General features: G+C 43.4%; 2 protein-coding genes across 2 annotated transcripts in view; one reads left to right on the top strand and one right to left on the bottom strand.

The window, feature by feature from the left end:
• Window positions 1-21010, top strand: part of LOC111861750 (E3 ubiquitin-protein ligase MIB1) — a 748009-nt gene that overhangs the window by 262648 nt on the left and 464351 nt on the right. The window lies entirely within an intron of this gene.
• Window positions 18973-21010, bottom strand: part of LOC111861751 (E3 ubiquitin-protein ligase SIAH1A) — a 4732-nt gene continuing 2694 nt past the window's right edge. Inside the window, exon 2 of the mRNA XM_023846582.2 lies at window positions 18973-20323. Within this exon, the coding sequence (XP_023702350.1) occupies window positions 19489-20295 (807 nt within the window). The 5' untranslated portion in view covers window positions 20296-20323 and the 3' untranslated portion in view covers window positions 18973-19488. The remainder of the gene's footprint in view (window positions 20324-21010) is intronic.

Below are 21010 nucleotides of genomic sequence, written 5' to 3'. Positions count from 1 at the left end.
AAATAGTTTGAGAACCACTGCTTTAGACATTACTGCAGTCTTACAGTCAACATATCTTATTTTAGGGACTCTCTTTTTTACGTAGACCTGTGTGTTAAACATTAAGAAATACAATATACGAGAAACTCTGGGAAGAACTAATAGGGTACGACACGGGCCGCATATAAAACGATGCGTCCAACTATTCTTTTAGTGTTGTATGTGTATTCGTTGCCAAGGGAACTTGATTACTGTGCCGTTGCCTAGCAACGATAGGGAGATGCCCATACGGACACATAAGGAAGGATTTATGAAGCACGCTATTGAGATGGACTCAGGTGCCATGATATATCTACCAAATCCCATAAAAATTGGTTCAGGCATTCCAAAGATGATAGAGGGACACTTAGCATTGTGATCTCACGAGCCTACGTTAATGTTTTCAAAATTAGCAGGTTAAAACCATGGCTTATATAATTTTCCTTCAGTTTTACCCAGTTTTGCACTGACGGTAAGTTTAAGACGATGGAATAAATGGTATAGTCTTGTGAACGAGAGCTAGAAGATATCCAGCTAGAAATAGAACCCAGTCGAAAGTATTTTGTGCCCTTTAGCCTGGAAAGTTTATTTCCTGATTACAGCCGTTTGGTATTTGAAATGAGGTTCTGCAGTATAGAGGGCGTTGTCTAGGAAACTTTGGAGTGTGCTGTAACTTATCTCACTCCGACTTGCTCCAGCCAACCTGCAAGAACGAATCGCCAATCTAATAAATTAGGGCGTGTTTTTAGTCCTTTTGCTGGGGTAGAACTTTCATAGTAATGATAAAAAAGGGAACAAATTTTGCTATTATCTCACAGTTTTCATAACTTAAATGTGGTCCACAGTGTGGTTTCCATTGTCTGCTACGAGATGGAGCCACGGTATGCGACAGACCTTAAGTGTTGAAAGATAATGTGTGTGCTTCATCGGCCTGTGTTGTGTAATAAGGCTGAATTTATTATTCCTAAAAAATCAAGAACGTTAGGTTTTAGCAGTTCTGTGGTACTGTAGAGCTCAGTACCAGGAAAACACCGGAACTTGACAATACCGCTGCTTTTATGCGAATCTGAATGTTGGATGTTACCGAAGGGGCAGATGGAGACGAGTAGGGACCGCAGAAATGCTTTATTCGGAACACTGGCTGAACGCAGAATGACGAACCACAAACGTACTGAAGATATTATAGAAGAAAAAGATATACTGTTGTATGTTCCTGAAAATTGTATAGATTTGTCGCATGATTCTCAGAATTCCCAGTGATTATTACCGTAAGTAACATTAGCCGGTAAGGTAAGGTAAGGTAAAGTCCCTATTCTTAACTAATTAAGCAGTACTCTATGAAGGTGTATGGGAAGTGGATGTATAGATCCACATTTTTTGTGATTCTTCACTAGCTGGGGAGGCGAGTGGTCAGCCCCGGCTGCTTTATTCCCGGGGAAAGAGCCCCCGGTACACATTGGATAGGTTATGTGCACCTCAGAGCAGGTCTGGACGACATGGAGAAGAGAAATTCTTGACCTTAGCGGGACTCGAACTCCGACCAGTTCGTAGCCAGTCGCTATATCGACTGCGCTATCCCGACTCATACACTAACCGGTTCGTACTTGTAATCGAGACTCAGTGTATGTTCTTTGAGGTAGGGGCTGAGTTTTAGAATATTATGTAGAAGATTTTGAGCTGTCATAGGGTTAACTGTATCTCTGTTTCGTTGTTTGAATGCATACACTTCAGTTCTGCCCCCTGTGTATTCGTGCTGAGGGTGCGTTGGTTCAGGACGGGTGAGGGGTCGGATGTTTGCAGTCCGTCGTGAACGTTATATTATATGAGTGCCTATCGACGGGGTTTGGATTGGAGATTGGATTTATTGACCACTTTAACACACGACTCGTGAATACATTTGATTATAGCACCATCGCTGATCTCTATACTTTACAAATCACTACAACTCAAGCTAAGTCTTGTCTGTCTGCTATGTATTCAACAGTCGTTGCCTAATAGCGGCCTCTAACAATGGAGATTCTTCAGCTTCCGCGCTCATTCCGCTGCCCACTGGCTCTCAGCTGCACCGACTAAGTCGTTTCTTCTTCAGGACTACCTAGCAACTCTCTGGTGACTAAGTCTTCTAAACTTGTCTCGATTAAAACATCTCGGTACGGACCACATAGAAAACACTTCCAACAGTTCCTCTGTTGTCACGCGTGAACTCGTTGCTGTGGGAACTTGTTCGTTTCATTGTCGCTACCTAGTATTTATATTAAGGTGATCTGCAAATTCAGTGGAGGAGAGACTTTTATTATTATCATTATTGAAAATAAGAGCTTTCGGTAATCGTCGAATGTGTTCTTGTAATCATTGTTGATTGTTCAGTAATCTTCGCTTATACTCGAAAATATCATTATTTATTTTTGATAATCTTTGCTTGTGTTGTGAGACCATTCTTGATTGCTGACTATACACGTTAGGAAGGCAGGAAAATACGTTTAGCGTAACAGATGTTTAATTAAAAGTGTGTTGACCCTAAAATGTGTGATTTCATTTTTTTTCTGCTACTTGTGTGCCAAACATTGTACCTCCGATAACCATTTAAGGAGATACACTCGAGATACGTACACAAACGCCCTTTAAGTCTTCACGTAAAGTATCCGTGATTGTCCAATTTTAATCAAAATTTGAACGTTCAACTTCCCAATACAAAATTTCATGAAAATCGTTCAGCCGTTCTCGTGTTTGCTCATGCGTACAGACATACCGATTGACCGGCGAACGGAGCTATTTTAATTGGCTGTCCACGGGCCTTCAAACTCGTCCGGAAATGGTTCTTGGGAGATGATTCTTTTCTGCACAAACAACTAAAATCTGAAGCGGTTTTTCTTACCCAATTCATAAGTCAGATTCAACATCTGTCGGCAGTTACTACACGTAACAGAACCAGCTCTAGTGCACAGTAGCATTTGCCGTGTAAATATTCCGCACAACGGCGTTCTGCAGTAGATTTTGAGCCAAGTATGAGCTGGGGCGGGACAGCATGAAGTAAGGATCTTCTGCTAACAGTGTTATCCAATATCTATTCCACATTAGCGTCCCGACCCGGCAGTCACAAATAAATAACAAGCCGTGATCCCCCGCCCGCTGTCTACTCCAGAGCCCCATAAAACCAGTCCAGTCGACTGAACCAACGTGGCAGATGGCTCAAAACAAACAAGTAGGCCCCATGGAAATTCCCTTCAACCCTCAGCTGTTTTTGTTTGTTGGTGAAGTGGTTCTGCTTTTGTTTCATGGCAGAATTGACGTCCGTTGTTAATTCATGTAAGTTACAAAATTTGAGAGTGGAAGGACCGTATTTTGTTCTGGACTAGCTGTGTAAAATTACGAAATGTGCCTTTGTACAACGTATTATATTGTGATCTGAGGGCCGAAATTCTGAATAGTTTAACAAGCAAAGTCGTCAGTTCCTAACCAACGGCTGGGAAATCTCGTTTCGGCAGCAACTAATCAACGTACAAAATAGATGAAAGGTCGGAAACATGTTTTCTATGTGGTCCTTGCTGAGGTTATATATATATATTGTAGCGTGTCTTGAGATCGAATCTCGTCGGTCACTTCTGACACCAGTTGTCACGTATTGGGCGTATAACGCGACAAATAAGTTCACGCGTAGGTCTGGTATAGCGAATTTATTCCTTCGCTCGTCTTACACACTTTACAGACATTTACACTTGCAGTGTTACAATCACTGCTCCCAATATTCGGCGATGCTGGACTATCTCTTCTGGCGGTTATCCCAAGGCTGACTTCCAAGATGGCTCGATGACGTCTGGCTTCTTAGCTGTCTAATCCGAGACTAACTACTTCTCGTCGAAACTGGGCTTTTATAACCCTGGCTGCTGATAGGTAACGAACCCTCTGTTATAACAGTGGAAACGCTGCATTGTTGGCTCCGCGTTTCCTACGCAATAACCCATTGTTATAACCATGGAGACTCCTGTTAGATCTACAATGGAGCGATTGTTGTTTCCTCTGTAACGGTCTATTTTAGCGTTTCCATAGCAGTTACTCCTCTGGTTTGCCGACACGTTACAATATATATATATAGTCGGTTGAGTATCCCCACGTGGAGGCGGGTTCGAATGCCTCCACCATAGTCCTGCGAGTTGTAGGAGGCGACGAAAAGGAAACCCACCCTGTTCCTGTGGGATACAGATAAGGGAACCTGGCCCTCCAGGTTGGGGGAATCTCGAATCTGAGACAGTAAAATGTCATGAGTCCGGCGGGACTCGGACCAAAGAATGACTACGCTGGCGAGGGCCAGCAGCAATTGTAAACGACAGACTCGCGCTCTCGTCAGATAGGGCGCCACACATCAGAAAACAATCATCTGATAGTAATACGAATCTTGTCTTGGGCCCCAGATGGGTGCTTGACACCAAGACAGACTGCCCGACTGACCGTCGTTCGTAACATAACTATGACTTTTACTGTGACTTGCAGTCGAGAATGTGAGTTGAAGCTGTGGGTTAGGTGCAACACAGTCGCTAGCCGGTAACGACCTGAGCGAAAGAGTGCATTGTTGGTATCCGTTACCAGGTAACCACTACTGAAGACATGGTAGACTTTTGCAGCTACTATTTTTAGTGGTCAGTAAAATCCAATTACAAATCCAAATTCTGTGTGTGGTCACTGAAATACGCCCCAGTATTGTAACTGCTGACAGATGAACGCAGCAAATAGGCAGGGATGCAGACATGAAGTATGCATTCAGAATTATGATAAGGAAAGCTGAGGGGGGGGGACCACTTGGAAAAGTTCCACGTATGTGGAATGATAATATTAAAAATGTAATTCGAAGATGTTTACTATATTTGGTATTTAGCCTCCTGGTTCCATAAAAGTTGTGGATTTCTTGACCAGCTGAATGACGACTAGCGTTTCACGACTGACTGTTCTGCATGGAGTTAGTGGGTGCCTGAACTGGTATTCATATGTGATATGATACACTTCCTCGTTAATGTAGTTGTCCCATAAATCGAACCAAACACATGAAATAGGCGTATAACAGATAGTATAATCACCTGTGCTCGGGGCAGTAGATTCTCTCTGTGGAGAAATGTACTGAAGCTCGGGTGTAAAGCTTTGCCAGTACACGGAGTGTCCCGGAGGAAAGTTCTGTTATTCTAAGCAAAATAAGTGTATGTATACATGTGTCCTATTCCGAACGGTTTCTGAGATAAAGCTGTTTCACTGTACAATAGTTCGGCTTTGGCGCCCAATATTTGGGCACGTGGTTGAGGTACTATGCTACAAGCAGGAAGGTCGCGGGTTCGATTCGCGATAAGGTAATTGGATTTTTCAGTTGACTTAATCCTTCTAGCCCTGGAATCGACTCAGATTCTAACAGAAATGAGTACCTGGTACATTCCTGTGGGTAAAGGGCGGCCGGCGCATAAGGCTGACAGCCTCAGCGCCATCTGTGAGCCGACTGTATGTACAGCATGCGAACCTTGACGTAACACAACCCTGTGTACCTCCACGGCCTATAACAAGCATAGCTTTACCTTTAGATGTTATTATTATTCGCGTTATTAAAGTACATTCGGCCTTACACCAAGACCTGAAGTGGCTATTCTCTCATTAAAATTGTCTGGGAAAATCTTGGAATTCAGGAATTTTTAATTTCCAATTATTGCGTTTATGTGATCGATTGGTATAGATTCGTACTTTTTCTGTCATTTGCTGGGTTGACTTTAATCTGTCCTTATACTTAATTAAGCACCACATCTTTGATGACGTATTGAGAAGTTAAAGTACGGCTCCACGCATTCTCAACACCGGCGCTAGATGAACATGAGTGATAGCCACATGACACAACCGCTTTACCTTGTAGAGAGCGCCTCAGTATCTATTCAGTATGTGTCCCTGTTAGCCTCAGAAGCACGTTTTCCCCTACTGGGCTTCGAACTCCGATTCTCCGTTCGTCCAACCCGTGGCCTAGTGTCGCTTTCCTGACTCAACTGTCCGACCACCTTTCCCGGATGCTTAGGCAGCTTCTACTTCACACCTGCTGAGTGGGTTTGCCTAACAACAGGCGCTGCGTACTTAAGATCAAGTACGTACCAGTCTTCCACAGTTCGTATGATAAACTGTCAACTGTTACTACAAATAATGTCTTCGGTAGCTCGAACGCTGCAATTGTATGTTCGAATCCAACTTAAGGCATGGATTTCTGTGTTTATTCTGTGTTTGTGTTAGGTTGCGGTCTCTGTCCAAGGAGTCCTACTGACTGTCTTAGATTAAGAAACTGAAATGAAACGAAGCGTTTCACGGATGTCCCCTGCTACAAGTGGGAGCAACAGGAATAGAAGAAGAAGACGAAAAATTACTATAAATTACTGTCGGAACAAGTATGTTTCTTTTTTTCGATAGTTCGTCACGTAAAGTGTTTTTTTTTGTCATCACAGGAAACTTGATGTGAATAAAATGTTTTACTAACGGTGGAATGCCTTATTTAATTAGCTCTATAAAACGACAGGTTTTGTTTCTATCTCTCTCCACAGTTGCATGACGCCCCACGTGTTCACCCACGTATTGACGTAAAATGGCAGCCACCAGTTCGCGGAACCGAAGAATCTGATTAGAGCGAAGTTCTATGCGCCTTCCTTTCATTACGACTCAACGTCAGATGTTCTGAGACGAAATCATTTTCATAAATACTCATTTGGCGCTGTAACATCGTCTTTATAAGGCTACTAATTAGTTTACGTACTGCCTTTTCATTCTTTATTACTTAACAAGTCGTCAGAGAATCAGAGCAACTGACGACAGTTTGTTAATCTGTTGTTTTATGTCAATTCATGAAGTAGTTAGCACAAATTTTGTTGCTGTTGAACCTTTGAGTGTCGGCCTTCAAAATCGTGGATACAAATCTAAGAACGTCGGTGAACTACCTGGGTTATGCAGTGTGAAATCATTGACTAATTCAGGAATATGGAATACATGCAAAGAATCGATCTGGCGTCTTTTAAGTTACTGTTCCGAGGAACTAAGGAAAGCATGTGCTCTCTGGGACGTGATTTGAATTCTGGATCTCCTAAATATAAGACACTGAAGTGGCAATACAGAATTGGAACAGGCAGGGAACTGAAACCGTCTCTGTGTTTTAATATCATCCTATGGAAATTTCTTGGAATTGGAAACTCGTATTTATTTATTGGGTTGCTTTATCTCTAACTTGCGATAGGATGGAGGGAGAGTGGAGCTGTCTCTGTTCTTGATATTTAATGCCGTGTGGTCCTTTATGTTGGCCGTGGCGTGAATCGAGGACTTTTCTCGTAGATGTCTCTCTCGAACTCTACTCTTCCACGTTCATCCCTTGCACTACAGTGTGTGGACGCCATTCCTGCCCAGATATAAATGTAACTAGCGTAGGGTCATGTACCCTGATCATATGGAGGAGGTTATGTTCCTCAAGAACACTGGTAATTACTTACCAGGCTGTACGGTAACACAGCCTGGGTTGAAAAGTGTGAGTGAAGGAAACATCTACAGATGTGTGTGGCCACTCATTCGAAAGCCAGCTTCTCCGTGTTGTTGGGAAGGGTGATTCCTAACTTTATCATAATTTTACCAGGTATGAAGATGGATTTTCATAACAGGTCACAAGCAAGCCAGCTGTCTTTTGTTTCGCCTTATTGTTTTCATTTATACCAATTGTGATTAATATTGATGATGGAATTTGAATTAGGTTATGAAGATATGGAAAGTTTCACTTTCAAAACAGGTGACAACGTGATATCCCTGAAGACTAGTTCAGTAAATTTAGTTTGAGAGCTGTAATATGAAACGAACACTAGCCCGAATTCCCGCTTGGTGTGGAAGCTTGCGTATTATAGGACATAATATATATGAACGCTTAACAGGAGGTTGGAGAAAACTGCATAATTAGGAGCTTCATAACTTGTACTCTTCGTCAAATGTAATTAGAGTGATCAAGTCAAGGAGGATGAGGTGGGCAGGGCATGTACCACGAATTTGTGCTAAGAGAAATGTATATAGGATATTGGTGGGAAAATCAGAAAGGAAGACACCGCTAAGAAGACGAAGACGTAGGTGGATGGATAATATTAATAGATCATAGAGAGGTATGGCCTGGATTGATCTGGCTCAGGATATGGACCAGTGGAGGGCTCTTGTGAACATGGTAATGAACTTTCGGGTTCCATAAAATGCTGAGAAGTTCTTGAATGGCTGCAGAATTAGCGGCTTCTCAAGAAGGGTTCATCTCCATCAAGTCAGTTAAATAGAAATACAGTCGTAATGCAGTACTAACAAGAAGCTTATATTTAGAATGTGGTAATTTTTTAATGGCCGGCCACGGTAGCCGAGCGGTCTAAGGCATGTACTGTTTTCGCTCGCTTGGAAACCGGGATCGTGGGTTCGAATCCCTCTCAGGGCATAGATGTTTAGTTTGTGTGTGTGCGCTTTTCTGTGTTTGCCTACAGGTAGAGGCCTTGCGACGAGCTGATCACCCGCCCAAGGTGTCCTACCGAACGTGTAGGAACTAGAAAAACCGAAGTGAACGAAGAAGTTCATGGAGGTAGGCCTAGGCCCACTGGGGCTGTAATGCCAAGGAAAAAAACAATTTAATGAGTAATTTTGGGTGTGACGAAATTACAGAGAATCGCCCAACAGATCGTCATATTCCTCCGGTTAAGAAACGCCGTCTTAAGATATTGGGAGTGGGGGTAGAATAGTTGTTTTTGATGTATTATTTGCGTATTTGAAGACCATTTCTCAATTGAATAGTCCATGTACCGTGGAATGGTATGATTATGAGATTTTCTTGGCTGTGAAGACTTTGGTTGCAGTGTTAAGAGTTATGGCACTACGTTGTCTTGAAGGTGGTTACTAACATTTCGGAGGAACATACTGTCTCCATATACACTTCTTCCTTTAAGATAAGGTTCCTCCGAAACACCGGTTCGTATCTTCTGGTTGGCGTCAGTTTCGCTGCTGTGAGAACCTGATTGTATGATGACGTAAAAAAGGTAAAGTTGTCCCTATGCTTAGCTAATTAAGCACGGCGCCATGAAGACGTATGGGGGAGTGAATGTATAGATCCATATTTTCTTGACATCGGCACTAGTTGGAGGTGAGTGGTCAGCTTCACGCCCCGGCCGCTTTACCCCCGGGGAAAGACACCCCGGTACCCATTGGATAGGAGGTTAGGTGGAACCCAGAGCCGTTCTGGACCACTTGGAGAAGCGAAAATTCTTGACCCTACCGGAGCTCAAACTCCGACCCCTCTGTCATCCAGCTTGTAGCCAGTATGATAACTACGTTGTAGTCAGTCTGAAAATGTAGAGCCCTGCTGTTCTGCGTGTTGGACATACCCAAGGATTTTTAACCAAATAAACCAAAGGGTGAGAACCACAATTCTCGGAAGATCATCTGAACAAATTTAAATCTGCACTTGCTGCATTACAAAAATGTGGAAGGAACTGAGTGAAGAAGGAATTTGTTGGCATTACAATGTGGAAAGTTTCTTATTAATTATATAAGATTTGAGGTTTTTACGGCGATGACTATGAAGAATGCCGTCTTCTGGGATGTGGCGCCGTGTAGGTCTTGTGTAAAGCGACGTATCGCCTACATGTTCAGGGTTCAGAAATCCGCGAGCGAGGAACAAGCTTGAGCAGATGGCTGCAGACTGAGTGACCAGTCGGAAAACACCGAGCTATATAAGGACAGGAAGGGAGGGAGAGTGGGTCACATGGGAAATCTATAGAGAGGAGCGGTGAAGGGTGTGTGGAGAAGTGCCAGAGCCGTGTAGGGGGGAAAATGAGGCAGGGCTACCGGGAGATACGTTCCTCCGAAACGTCGGTTTACACAAGACCTACACGGCACCACATCTCAGAAGACGGCATTCTTCTTTCCTATTAATTGATTTCAGAACCGTAATATTGCACCTGGATGAGGCATTAGTAGACATGCGCCTTGATATGCCTCGTTGAGCACATGAAGAGGCTTCACAGGAGAAGCGCGGAATGTAAATCTGTGAAAACGAAACCGATTATGAGACGATGAGGGAAATTAATCATTTCGGCCCTTTCGGAGCGATCTCGGCGTGTAACAACATTTTTCTTGCCGCTGACAACAATTCCTACATGGTACCCTTGGGGCTAGGTGATGTTTAACATGCATGCTGCGAGGTAAGCCCCCCCCCCTTCACTATCATTAATACGCCGGCAAGCAGCACACTGGATTAGTAGTTCATGTCCCGAATCCATCACGCGTTGTTTGTTGTATTTTGTTTGTTTACTTGCGTTAACTAACCTTCGGATGACTCATCGTTCACTTTTACTAAATCTATTGATACTTTCCTTCCTTCAGGAAGATGTTACCCTTTGAAGTGTTGTGGTTTCTATATTTACCGCCCGCTTTATTATAAAATGGCTGTGATTCTCACAGTAAACCACGAGATAATCTCTAAACGGTATTAACCGGTTGGTCTCTGTAGTGGAGACGTGACGTTTTCTGTGAAGTCGAACCGAGTTGTTGTGTTTAGATTAATTCCTAACACTGCACTGCGACAAGTATGACAGTATGACGACAAAATAATTTTTACCCGTTTACCGGACTGTATGGCATCACAATTAATCACCGTGACCTTTATAGTTACTGCCAGTGTTCGTTCTAAGATGTGCGCGCGCAGCCTCTGCCGCACACCCGCGCACGAGTCTCAGTCCCAAGCGAAGTTTTATTAGGATACTGTATAGTCAGTTTGAATTAATAAAAATAAAACTGAAAACAAAACAAGATTCTTTTATTTTTGGTAGCTTATAAATTTAATATATGTTATGGACCTTTTCCGGAAATCGCCCCACCCCCACCTCTTGCGCAAACCAACTCAGTTGCTACTCAGAAGACACCATGACTTGCGCACTTGCATCCCCGGCTTAGAGCGAACGCTGGTTACCGCCATGATAATCTCACTCCTCACGAGTGTATGATCAAGTCTTCTGAGAATATTGGGGTGGGCTAAACAGTAAAGGACAGAAACAAACTCCGTGGTCTGTAGTCCAGAAGCGAACTATACCGACCGAGCGACCGCCGCTTGTCGGTGAAGTTAGTGCCAATTTTTACGGGAAGAGGGTATTGCGTGGTCAGCGTCACGAATCCCCACGGCCGTTAATCTCGGTTTTCTAGACCGAAGCCGCTGTTTTCTTGAAATAGCTCTTCAGTTATCCTCATAAGGCTGAGTGAACCCCGTTCCAGACCCACTACTTCTCAGAAAATCTGTTAGCGCCGGGAATCGAACCCTGACCTCTCGATCTGCAGCCAGGAACTCTGACCACTAGACCACAGAGGCGGTCCGATGCTTCTAGGTGTTTGATTTCAAGCCGTAAAGTACTGTACCTCTGAAAAGTCGAGGCATAGAGACGTGCCCCTTTGGAATACAGTAACGAATTGTCTTTTGCCATGTAACAGATGCGCAAGCGTCTTGTCCGCAAGTAATTGTACCATAGAGTTCAGTGTGGCATGGGCGTGTCTCTGTAAATATTCATCTCAAAAAGAAGTATCTCACAAATTGACATTACTGATTGATATAACATCTTGGTCGACTGGGTGCATTCCGCAATGTTGCCAAGCCTCTCACACATCATTCGCCTCTCCCTATAAGGGCTATCAGTATTAGTATGGTGGCGTATTTTGCCCATGCAAGAACGGCTGGGCTACAGAAACTGTCTTTTCTAAGTAATTCACATACCATCAATGGAATAACGGGGTTATGCAACCCGTTTCTAGGCAGCGGCTCAGTAAACACACTCCCGCGCAGGCGCAATGACGTCACACTCCAACAGTCCTTAGCTGTCACCTGACTAGTGTTTTCTGTGTCGTCTGCGGCTATATAAGAAGAGTCCGCTTGCAGCTAAGAAAAGTTTTTCTTTGATTTCCGAAGTTCAGGATGACTGAACAAGAAATGGCAAGATACTGCTACGAAGTGCTAGTTTCCGTGTTGAGATCCGTTACTAGGAGGCGGTGAACGTTGCGTGTAAATCAGCGATAGCGCATTAGTGATTGTAATTAAGAGAGTGTGTAACCGAGGTGCTAATGAACCCGATCTAGAACCCCGTTATTTTCGTCACGCATACCCCCCCCCCGCACGTGACAATATTACAGGATCGCTGTCTTAATGAAGTTAAATAATTCATTAGTAAATAAATGTTAATTTAGTGTGCGTAAAGTAAACGCATAAAGAAAATTAAATTCGATCCTAGCACTTAGTATAGGTCTGCCTATACAGGGACATTAATAACAAGGTTAATTAAAGTGGTTAACCCCGCCTCACTGTATCATGTTCTGGAACCGGTACCTTAGAAATGAATGACCAGACAGATAAGGATTCGGCCTGAATGTGTAACGTTCCTGTCCTGCCTGCTTCGGGTGGGTTCACAGTGTCTTGTAAATTTGGGCGGCAGGCGGAGATAACGGGTTACTTGGATAGCGCATCAGTGGCGTAAGTTTATGGCGGTGTTTAGTCGCAGCTTTACCTACTGATGTAGTGTGCTGAACACTGATATTGATTTGTAACCTATTGATCGAAGTTTGACGTACAGAGGTTTAGCGCCAAATAAGACGACAGAGCGTTATTTTTTAATGCTAGTGGGTTGGGACTAAGTCCCTTCTAGTTAGGCCACTCCTGGCCTATTGCACCAGCCCCAGATGATAGGCGACAATGATTGTGGAGCAATTGGTGGAATGAAGATTGGCAGGGGAAACCGAAGTACTCGGAGAAAACCTGTCCCAGCGCCACTTTGTTCACCACAAATCCCACTTGACCAGACTCGGGATCGAACCCGGCCCTCCGCGGTGGGAAGTCAGCGACTAACCGCTTGAGTTATGGCGCGGCCTACGACAGAGCGTCAGTTAATACTGAGATATTAAGAATGTCGACCGAGACGCTTGTGGCCAATTTCAGTTATCACAGAATACATGACTGTAATTTAATCTTAGTCACTGAATTTACCAAGTGAGGCCTAACATAATGAGAGCCCTTTAGAATTAGTTTAATTTCACTGCAACTCCTCATTTCCGAACCACGTGCTGTCTCCTTAATTTTCACTCGTATTCAAGCATCTGCTTAATTGTGTACACTCGCTGACGAAGTGCAGTTTGTTTCGGCAGATGCACGAACCCCTTAAAGTAATGACATTCCTGTGTGTACCACATTCTTTAAGACTGAAATAACCCTGAATTTTAACCGCACACTATACTTACATGTTTTACAAATTATCAGAGTTTTTTTGTTTTTCCTTGGCACTACAGCCCCAGTGGGCCTAGGCCTACCTCCATGAACTTCTCCGTTCACTTCGGTTTTTCTAGATCTTACACATTCGGTAGGACTCCTTGGGCGGGTGATCAGCTCATCGCAATGCCTCTACCTGTACACAAACACAGAAAAACGCACACAAACATCCATGCCCTGAGTGGGATTCGAACCCACGATCCCGGCTTCCGAGCGAGCGAAGACAGTGCATGCCTTAGACTGCTCGGCTACCGTGACCGGCAAATTATCAGAGTAAACAGCGATTATATCCGTAACCGGCATTAACTCACTCACTAACGCTGAAGCAGCTGAGCCCTTCTTGAGAAGCTGCCAATCCTGCACCTATTTCCCAGCGTTTTTTAGAACCCGAAGGCTCATTACCGTGTTCACAAGAGCCATCCACCGGTTCCCTATCCTGAGCCAGATCAATCCAATCCCATCCTATCTCTCTAAGATGGATTTTGATATTTCCCACCCACCTACGTCTTGGTCTTCCCAGTGGTCTCCTTCCTTCAGGCTTTCCCACCAATATCCTATATGCATTCCTCGTCTCCCCCATTCGTGCTACATGCCCTGCGCACCTCACCCTCCTCGAGTTGATCATTCTAATTATACTTTGAGAAGAGTACAAGTTATGAAGCTCCTCATTATGCAGTTTTCTCCAACCTCCTGTCACTTTCATCCCTCTTCGGTCCAAATATTCTCCTCAACACCCTGTTCTCAAACACCCTCAATCTATGTTCCTCCCTTAATGCCAGAGATCAAGTTTCACACCCATACAGAACCACAGGCAAACTTATAATTTTTATGTTTTTGGACAACAGACGAGAGGACAAAAGGTTCTGACAAAGAGTGTTAACACGCGCTCCAGTTTCAATAATGATGCTGGTAACTGAAACTTCTCGTTGAAATTTCGCCTGGCTTTATGCTAGTGGTAAGAGCCGGGACAGCTCAGTCGGTAAAGCGACAGTCTACGGGCCGGACGTCCGAGTTTCAGTTCCCTGTCGGGACAAGGATTCTTCTCTTTTCCATAGCGTCCAGGCCGGCTCTGGGGCCCACCCTGTCTCCTGTCCAATTAGTACCAGGGGCTCTTTCCCCGTGGGTAAATCAGCCGGGACGTAGAACTGACAACTCACTCCTATCCAGTTTGTCGGTCAAGAAAGATGGAGCTGTACCTATACCCCAAGATTCTTCTTCATGACAAGGGACTTAATCAACCTTAAATTTTATGTTAGTGGTTATTAATTTGTACTATATCTGTAAGTAGCCGACATATTTGATGTCTTCACGGTGGCGAACATTGGTTTATGGTCCTCTTTTTTTTGTCCTACCACGTGGTCTCATCGGCGGTTACCGACGAACCGAGGGAACATTCTGTCTGAAGATGGTGTTAGGGTGTTCCTCCTAAACGCTACGGTCCACCAGTAATCTCTCGTCCGGCCACCATCCGTTTGCATAACTAACAAGTTTTGTTGAAACCCCCTTCGAGTCTAGAGACGAATGGTCCTTCGTGTCGTGTGTAAATTTACTGTCTATTTTTACGCGGCTCTTATGGGTGTTTTCAACATGGCGGCAACCCTTTACCCTCATTTCTTGAGGAATGGCAACAAATTGTCAAACGAAAATCTCCGTCGGTTCGCTGTGGATGAACGTCCAGTATTTTTTTATTTCTAGTTGGGTGGGACTAACTTCCTTGTACTGCGGCCACTTCTGGCATATTGTACCTGCCCCAGATGATAGGTGAGGGTGATTGTGGAGCAATTGGTGGAATGAAGATTGGCAGGGGAGCCGAAGTACTCGGAGAAAACCTGTCCCAGCGCCACTTTGTTCACCACAAATCCCACTTGACCAGACCCGGGATCGAACCGGGCCGTCGCTGTGGGAAGCCAGCGAATAACCGCTGGAGCTGTGGCGTGGCCTGACAGGCAGTAACTACGTATAACTGTAACATTATCGCTGATTTCCACATCAAAAATCACTTTTACTAGTCTTTACTTGGTAACAGCTCCCAGCAATGTCTGTTCCCCATGGCCGTTAATTTCAGTTTTCCAGACCGGAGCAGCTCTTTCTTTCAAATAGCACCTCAATTATCCTCACGAGGCAGAGTGGACCGCATTTGAGACACACTACTTCTCAGAAAATCGGACCCGGGATCTCTGGATCTGTAACCAAGAACTCTGACCACTAGACCACAGAGACTGTCACACGTGAAGAATTATCTGTTTTAAGTTATGTGTCTGCATTGTAAATACTGCCACAGGACACCGCCGACCCAAAAGACCACGGTATGATATTAGCTCAGTAATGTCAGTTTTTGTAGCCCAGACTTTCTGGTATGACTGTCTCCTTCCGCTCATGTTGTATGCGAGATCTGTGCGTTATTGATGGTACCCTACCCTGAGGGTATGCATACCCCTGTTGTACGTCTCTTATGGACGCAATGTACCCCGAGAAAAGTAACATAAAGGGGTGCTTACAAGCTGCGTTGATACGTCTGAAAATCTCTGTTCAGCCCTGCAGATGTTGGATACTGCTTACTTTGTCTTCAGATGCACCTCAGCCATGTCGCACACTGACACGTACTGAGGGTCGGATATACGTTTCAGTACACAGTGACGAGAACTACAGGACATTTTCGTGTCAGCGTGTGGCAAGCCATGTGCTCTCACTGTAGTTTCTTCAGAGATAACAGCTGTGCATTGGCATACCTTTTTTTTTTCTCAGCTTGAGCTTTGGCTGATCCCTTCGCGAGAAGCCGCCAACTGTTAAGATACTCAAGAACTTCCCAGCATTTTATGGAACCCGAAGGTTCATCACCATTTTCACAAGAGCCCTCCACTGGTCCCTATCCTGAGCCAGATCTATCCAATCCATACCTTCCCATCCTCTCTCTCTAAGATCCATTCTAATATTGTCCACCCACATACGCCTTGGTCTTCCCTGTGGTCTCTTTCCTTCTGGCTTTCCCACCAATATCCTATACGCATTCCTCGTCTCCCCCATTCGTGCTACATGACCTGCCCACCTCATCCTCCTTGACTTGATCATTTTAATTATACTTGGAGAAGAGTTCAAGTTATGAAGCTCCTCATTATGCAGTTTTCTCCAACCTCCTGTCACTTCATCTCTCTTCGGTCCAAATATTCTCCTCAACACCCTGTTCTCAAACACCCTCAGTCCATGTTCTTCCCTTAATGTCAAAAACCAAATTTCACACCCATACAGAACCACAGCCAAAATTATAGTTTTGTATATTCTGATTTTTTTATATTTTCAGACAGCAGACGAGAAGACGAAGGGTTCTGTACTGAATGGTAACAAGCATTACCCGAGTTCAGTCTCTTCTTAATATCCTCCTGAATCAGGTTTTGATATGTTATCGTCATTCTCAAATATCTGAGCTGTGCCACATTTTCAAAACATCTATTTCCTATCTTTATGTCATTATTTTACCCTGGATTTTGGTGATGAGACAGCAACATATACTTGGTTTCTCTATGTTTTTTACTGGTCCAGCCTTTTTTTTTTTATTATTGCTATTAGAGTGGGACTAAGTCCCTTGTACTGCGGCCAATTCTGGCCTATTGTACCATACCCAGATGATAGGTGAGGGTGATTGTAGAGCAATTGGTGGAATGAATATTGACAGGGGAAACTGAAGTACTCGGAGAAAACCTGCTCCAGCGCCACTTTGTCGAGCACAAATCCCACTTGACCAGACCCGGGATTGAACCCGGGCTGCTGTGGTGGGAAGCCTGTGATTAACCCCTTGAACTATAGCGGCCTCCGTATTCTAGAGGTAACGTTCCCACCTCATGACTCGTAGTACGCGGGTTCAAATACCCGGCGGAGGTCGTCGAATTTTTAAGGGCGGAAAAATTCAGGGAACAAGTCCTCCGGGAGGGACTTTAAGCCGTGGGTCCCGTGTCGTAGCTTTACGGCACGTAAAAGAACCTCATACCTCCAAAGGAGGTCACTTAGCCAAAATTGCGGACGTTTCCCGCCCAACAAGCAGTCACTAATACCTACGGTAGATGGGGGAAGCATTATAGATACTTCTCAGCCAGTAGAGCCGGTCTCGCTGGCTGGGCGGGACTGATGGTAAGCACCAATACCGGTAGGATGTAGAGTCTTGTAGAAATCATAGAGGGAAGCACAATGGACCAATACAGGACTAAGTGCATGGAGAAACCCACCCTCTCTTATAACTAACTAACTGACTAACTAACTATCCCCTTGAAGTATGGTGTGGCCCACCAACCACCTTACTTGCGTCAATTAAAGTTTGTGTTTTTTCTTTATGGTATCTACATTATCACCCAGTAGATTCACATCATCAGCATAGACAACAGCTGATGTGTCCCGTTTAATTTCAGTCCCACCTGGTTTTCCTGGACCTTCATAATGGCTTATTCTAAAGCAAAGTTGAAAAGGAGTGGCGATAAAGCATCTCCTTATCCTAGACCATTCTGGATAGGAAATTTGTCACAAATTGTTTACCTATAAGGACTTTACTACACATTTTATTTAAACAATCTGCTGCCCTGAATGATCAGGCATCAAGTATACTTGAATGCCATCTCCTACATATCAAAATATGGTCGATTTGATTGTGTATCTTCCCATCAGGAAGTAAATTTATGGATGTTACGATGTGGGAACGTTGTACTTTTGACAGTAAGTTTTTATGAGGTGGCAAAGTTTACAAAGTTTACTCTAACTCATTATCATTACTAATTTCTTTCAAACTGTCATTTCCAATCATTGGTTTGAAAATATCTTCCCTCCCTACTTTGGCATCGAAATCTCCTAATAGAATTTAATAGGGTACTTTAGGAACTTATCAAATACATGTTCTAGTTCTTCATAGAACCTGTCCTTTATGTCGTTAATTTTATCTTTGTTGGGACATGAACATTCATAATGATGATATCACCAGCGACCTTTTAGTATTATATGTGATAGCCTATCACTAATGAACTCAACCCTCTTAACTGTTGATACGATTCTCTTATGAACGATAGAATCTGTACCTAATTCGTGATATTCATTCCCCTTTCCATAGAAAAATGTATAGTCTCCTGCTGTACGATGCCACCTTCAACCCATCTGTCCTCCTGCACTCCCGCCAAATCTAACTTACATTTTAAGATTTCTTCCGCCACTGTAAATAATTTTCTTGAGGAGTGCGTAGGGCTGACAACCTTACCACCATCTTTGAGCCAATTGTCTAGATAATGTGGGACCCTCAACGTCTCACAGCCCTGTGGGCCCTCACGGCCTGTTACAGGGATAGCTTTACTTACTTTTCCCTGCCCTGAGTGAACCTGCCCTATACATACTTCTAGCATTATTGCTGGAAATTAAAAAGTACTGCATTTGAGTGACCTCAAACAACAGAATGTTCATAGCACATTTCATGAAAATTGGTCAGCTGCTTCCAAAGGTCAAAGGGAAAAAATGGTATGCTGATCTCGTTACTTCACTTCATTTCAACACTAGAGGGAAGCAGTATAGAAAGTGGGCATGTTTAGATCAAAATAAATAAATAAATCTTGTAAACTTCAGAAGTTTTATATTTAGTGTAAAGAAGTCATATTCACTTTTACAGATTTTGCTACCATCACAAATAAACCACTGCTTTTAATGGCGCCTTTCATAACTTACGAAGATCTGCCACAAATGCATTAATTTAGCAACTGTAATTACATCTGGAAAAGAAACTCAACAGTGTTATTTAGTGCTTTAATAGTGCTGAACTTTAACTGTGGTACAAAATAACATTTTCCTGTAAAGATTTAAACACAGTAAATTTACATGCAGTTCTTTCAATATTTCACCTCTCTGTAAACACTTATGTGTATATACTGATAGAAAATTAATGTGTCTATTCTTGTTTCACTTTATATTTACAATTGGTAAAGTACATACAGTCACTGCAAAAATATGCTACCTCAAACACCAACTGATCACCTTTTCTTCTCTATGCAATGCTATAACTGTTTGCTTGATATGAGAATCCGTGAGGGTCTTTTCCAGAACTATACACTAATATAAAAAAATAAAACTCATCTTGGGCAGTATATACCGATAGGCGATACTATTAGTACGCTGGCAGTGATCATCAACTCCAAAGTAAACCGGTCTCAAACCATACGAATTGACACATGGATTCTCAGATTGCCGTAATATGCAAGACGTTTGCAGGTGGGGGCGCCAAATCTGAGACAGTCAGACCTCATGATTATTGCGAAGATTGGTTCAAGGATGGATCTTGGTGTTGATTCCCATGTCAAATGTTTTCTTTGGCCTTCCAGTTCTAACCTGTATACAAATTTTTCAGCCTGTTTCCTTGATCCAATCAGTTGTACTATAACAAAGAACTGTTCGCATCCATCCAGGCTCATATGGTTGTCAAGTAGCAACCTAAAATGGTGGCCAAAGCATGTCTGCATCTTGACCCAGTACCCTGCTCCTGGCTGATCGATGTCACTTGCTGTGAATACAACATCCTCTCCTTGAAGAGTTTTGATTGATTTATGAGACGTCATAATGTGAGGCATCATCTTCTTAAGGCAACCTTGCCACTCGCAATGCCCGTAGAGCACCTGGAACGGACAGGGGTATGGCCGGAATTCACACGCTTCTTCATGTTCCCTCATCTCAGTGCGTAGAAGGGCTACTGCACAGCCAGATGGTGAATATTTGCATGGGAACGTAACAGCCCTTACAAATTCCTTCATTTCGAACTTCCGTATGTTGCCCAAAGGTGCCCTGCATTTTGGACAACTGTCCTTGGATCGACACTTAGAACAAATAAGATGTCCCTTATGACACTGCAATACTGGGGGCTGAAAATAATCAGAACATGCTCGACATTCGTAGAGCCTCGCTATGTCTCCAGAAACAGTTCGTGCTTTGGTCGCCTTGGCTGATGTACTGTTATGATCCATCTGCGGAAATCGAATCCCTCACTTTTACCTGCGAACAGAGAAATAGAAATAAATATAGTCAGATTATTCTAAAAGCTAGAGATAAACTCAACTATAGGAAGGCCTCATATCTGCGATGGATTGTAGGACCAGTCGGCTGGAGACGAATCATTCCGCGTACCTCTGCTAGTGGGCATTCATCGCTAAAGTGCGATAATTAGTTAACTCTAATTATCAGTTCTCGAAATTGGATCGTATAGACGAAAATCTCAGAAAAGTTGATTACCCATGATTCCAAGAAAACATGTCAATTATTTTACCACGTCTGTTTCTTCCGGTCATTCTGTTTCTGTCACATTGTGCACAGGCTCCTCCTTGGGAAGCTGACAAGAAACGTTCCCACATTATGGAAGCAGAGAATTCATGACTGTAACCAACACCAGGGGCTAGTTTCACATATGAAGTTCCTTATGAATTTGTTTCACCCGAATATGCTGTATGGGCGACCCTCTTAAATGTCCTTTGTTAAATTGCAAAATAATTCCAGACTAACGAAACAAAACTTTCTCTTTATTATACCAATTTTGACACCTATGCCGATTATGTCAAGACAGTTATATATAACACAGGCCTACAAAAAAAAAAATTTTTTGGTGTCTAGGATTTTAGAACTAATTTTAGTTAAAATTAAGGGCCTGAATCTAAATATAAAATCAGTTTTTCTCTACCAGCTCTA

Source organism: Cryptotermes secundus, unplaced genomic scaffold (assembly GCF_002891405.2).
Source record: "Cryptotermes secundus unplaced genomic scaffold, Csec_1.0 scaffold345, whole genome shotgun sequence".
NCBI classification, from domain to species: domain Eukaryota; kingdom Metazoa; phylum Arthropoda; class Insecta; order Blattodea; family Kalotermitidae; genus Cryptotermes; species Cryptotermes secundus.
This window is presented reverse-complemented; position numbering and strand designations above follow the sequence as displayed.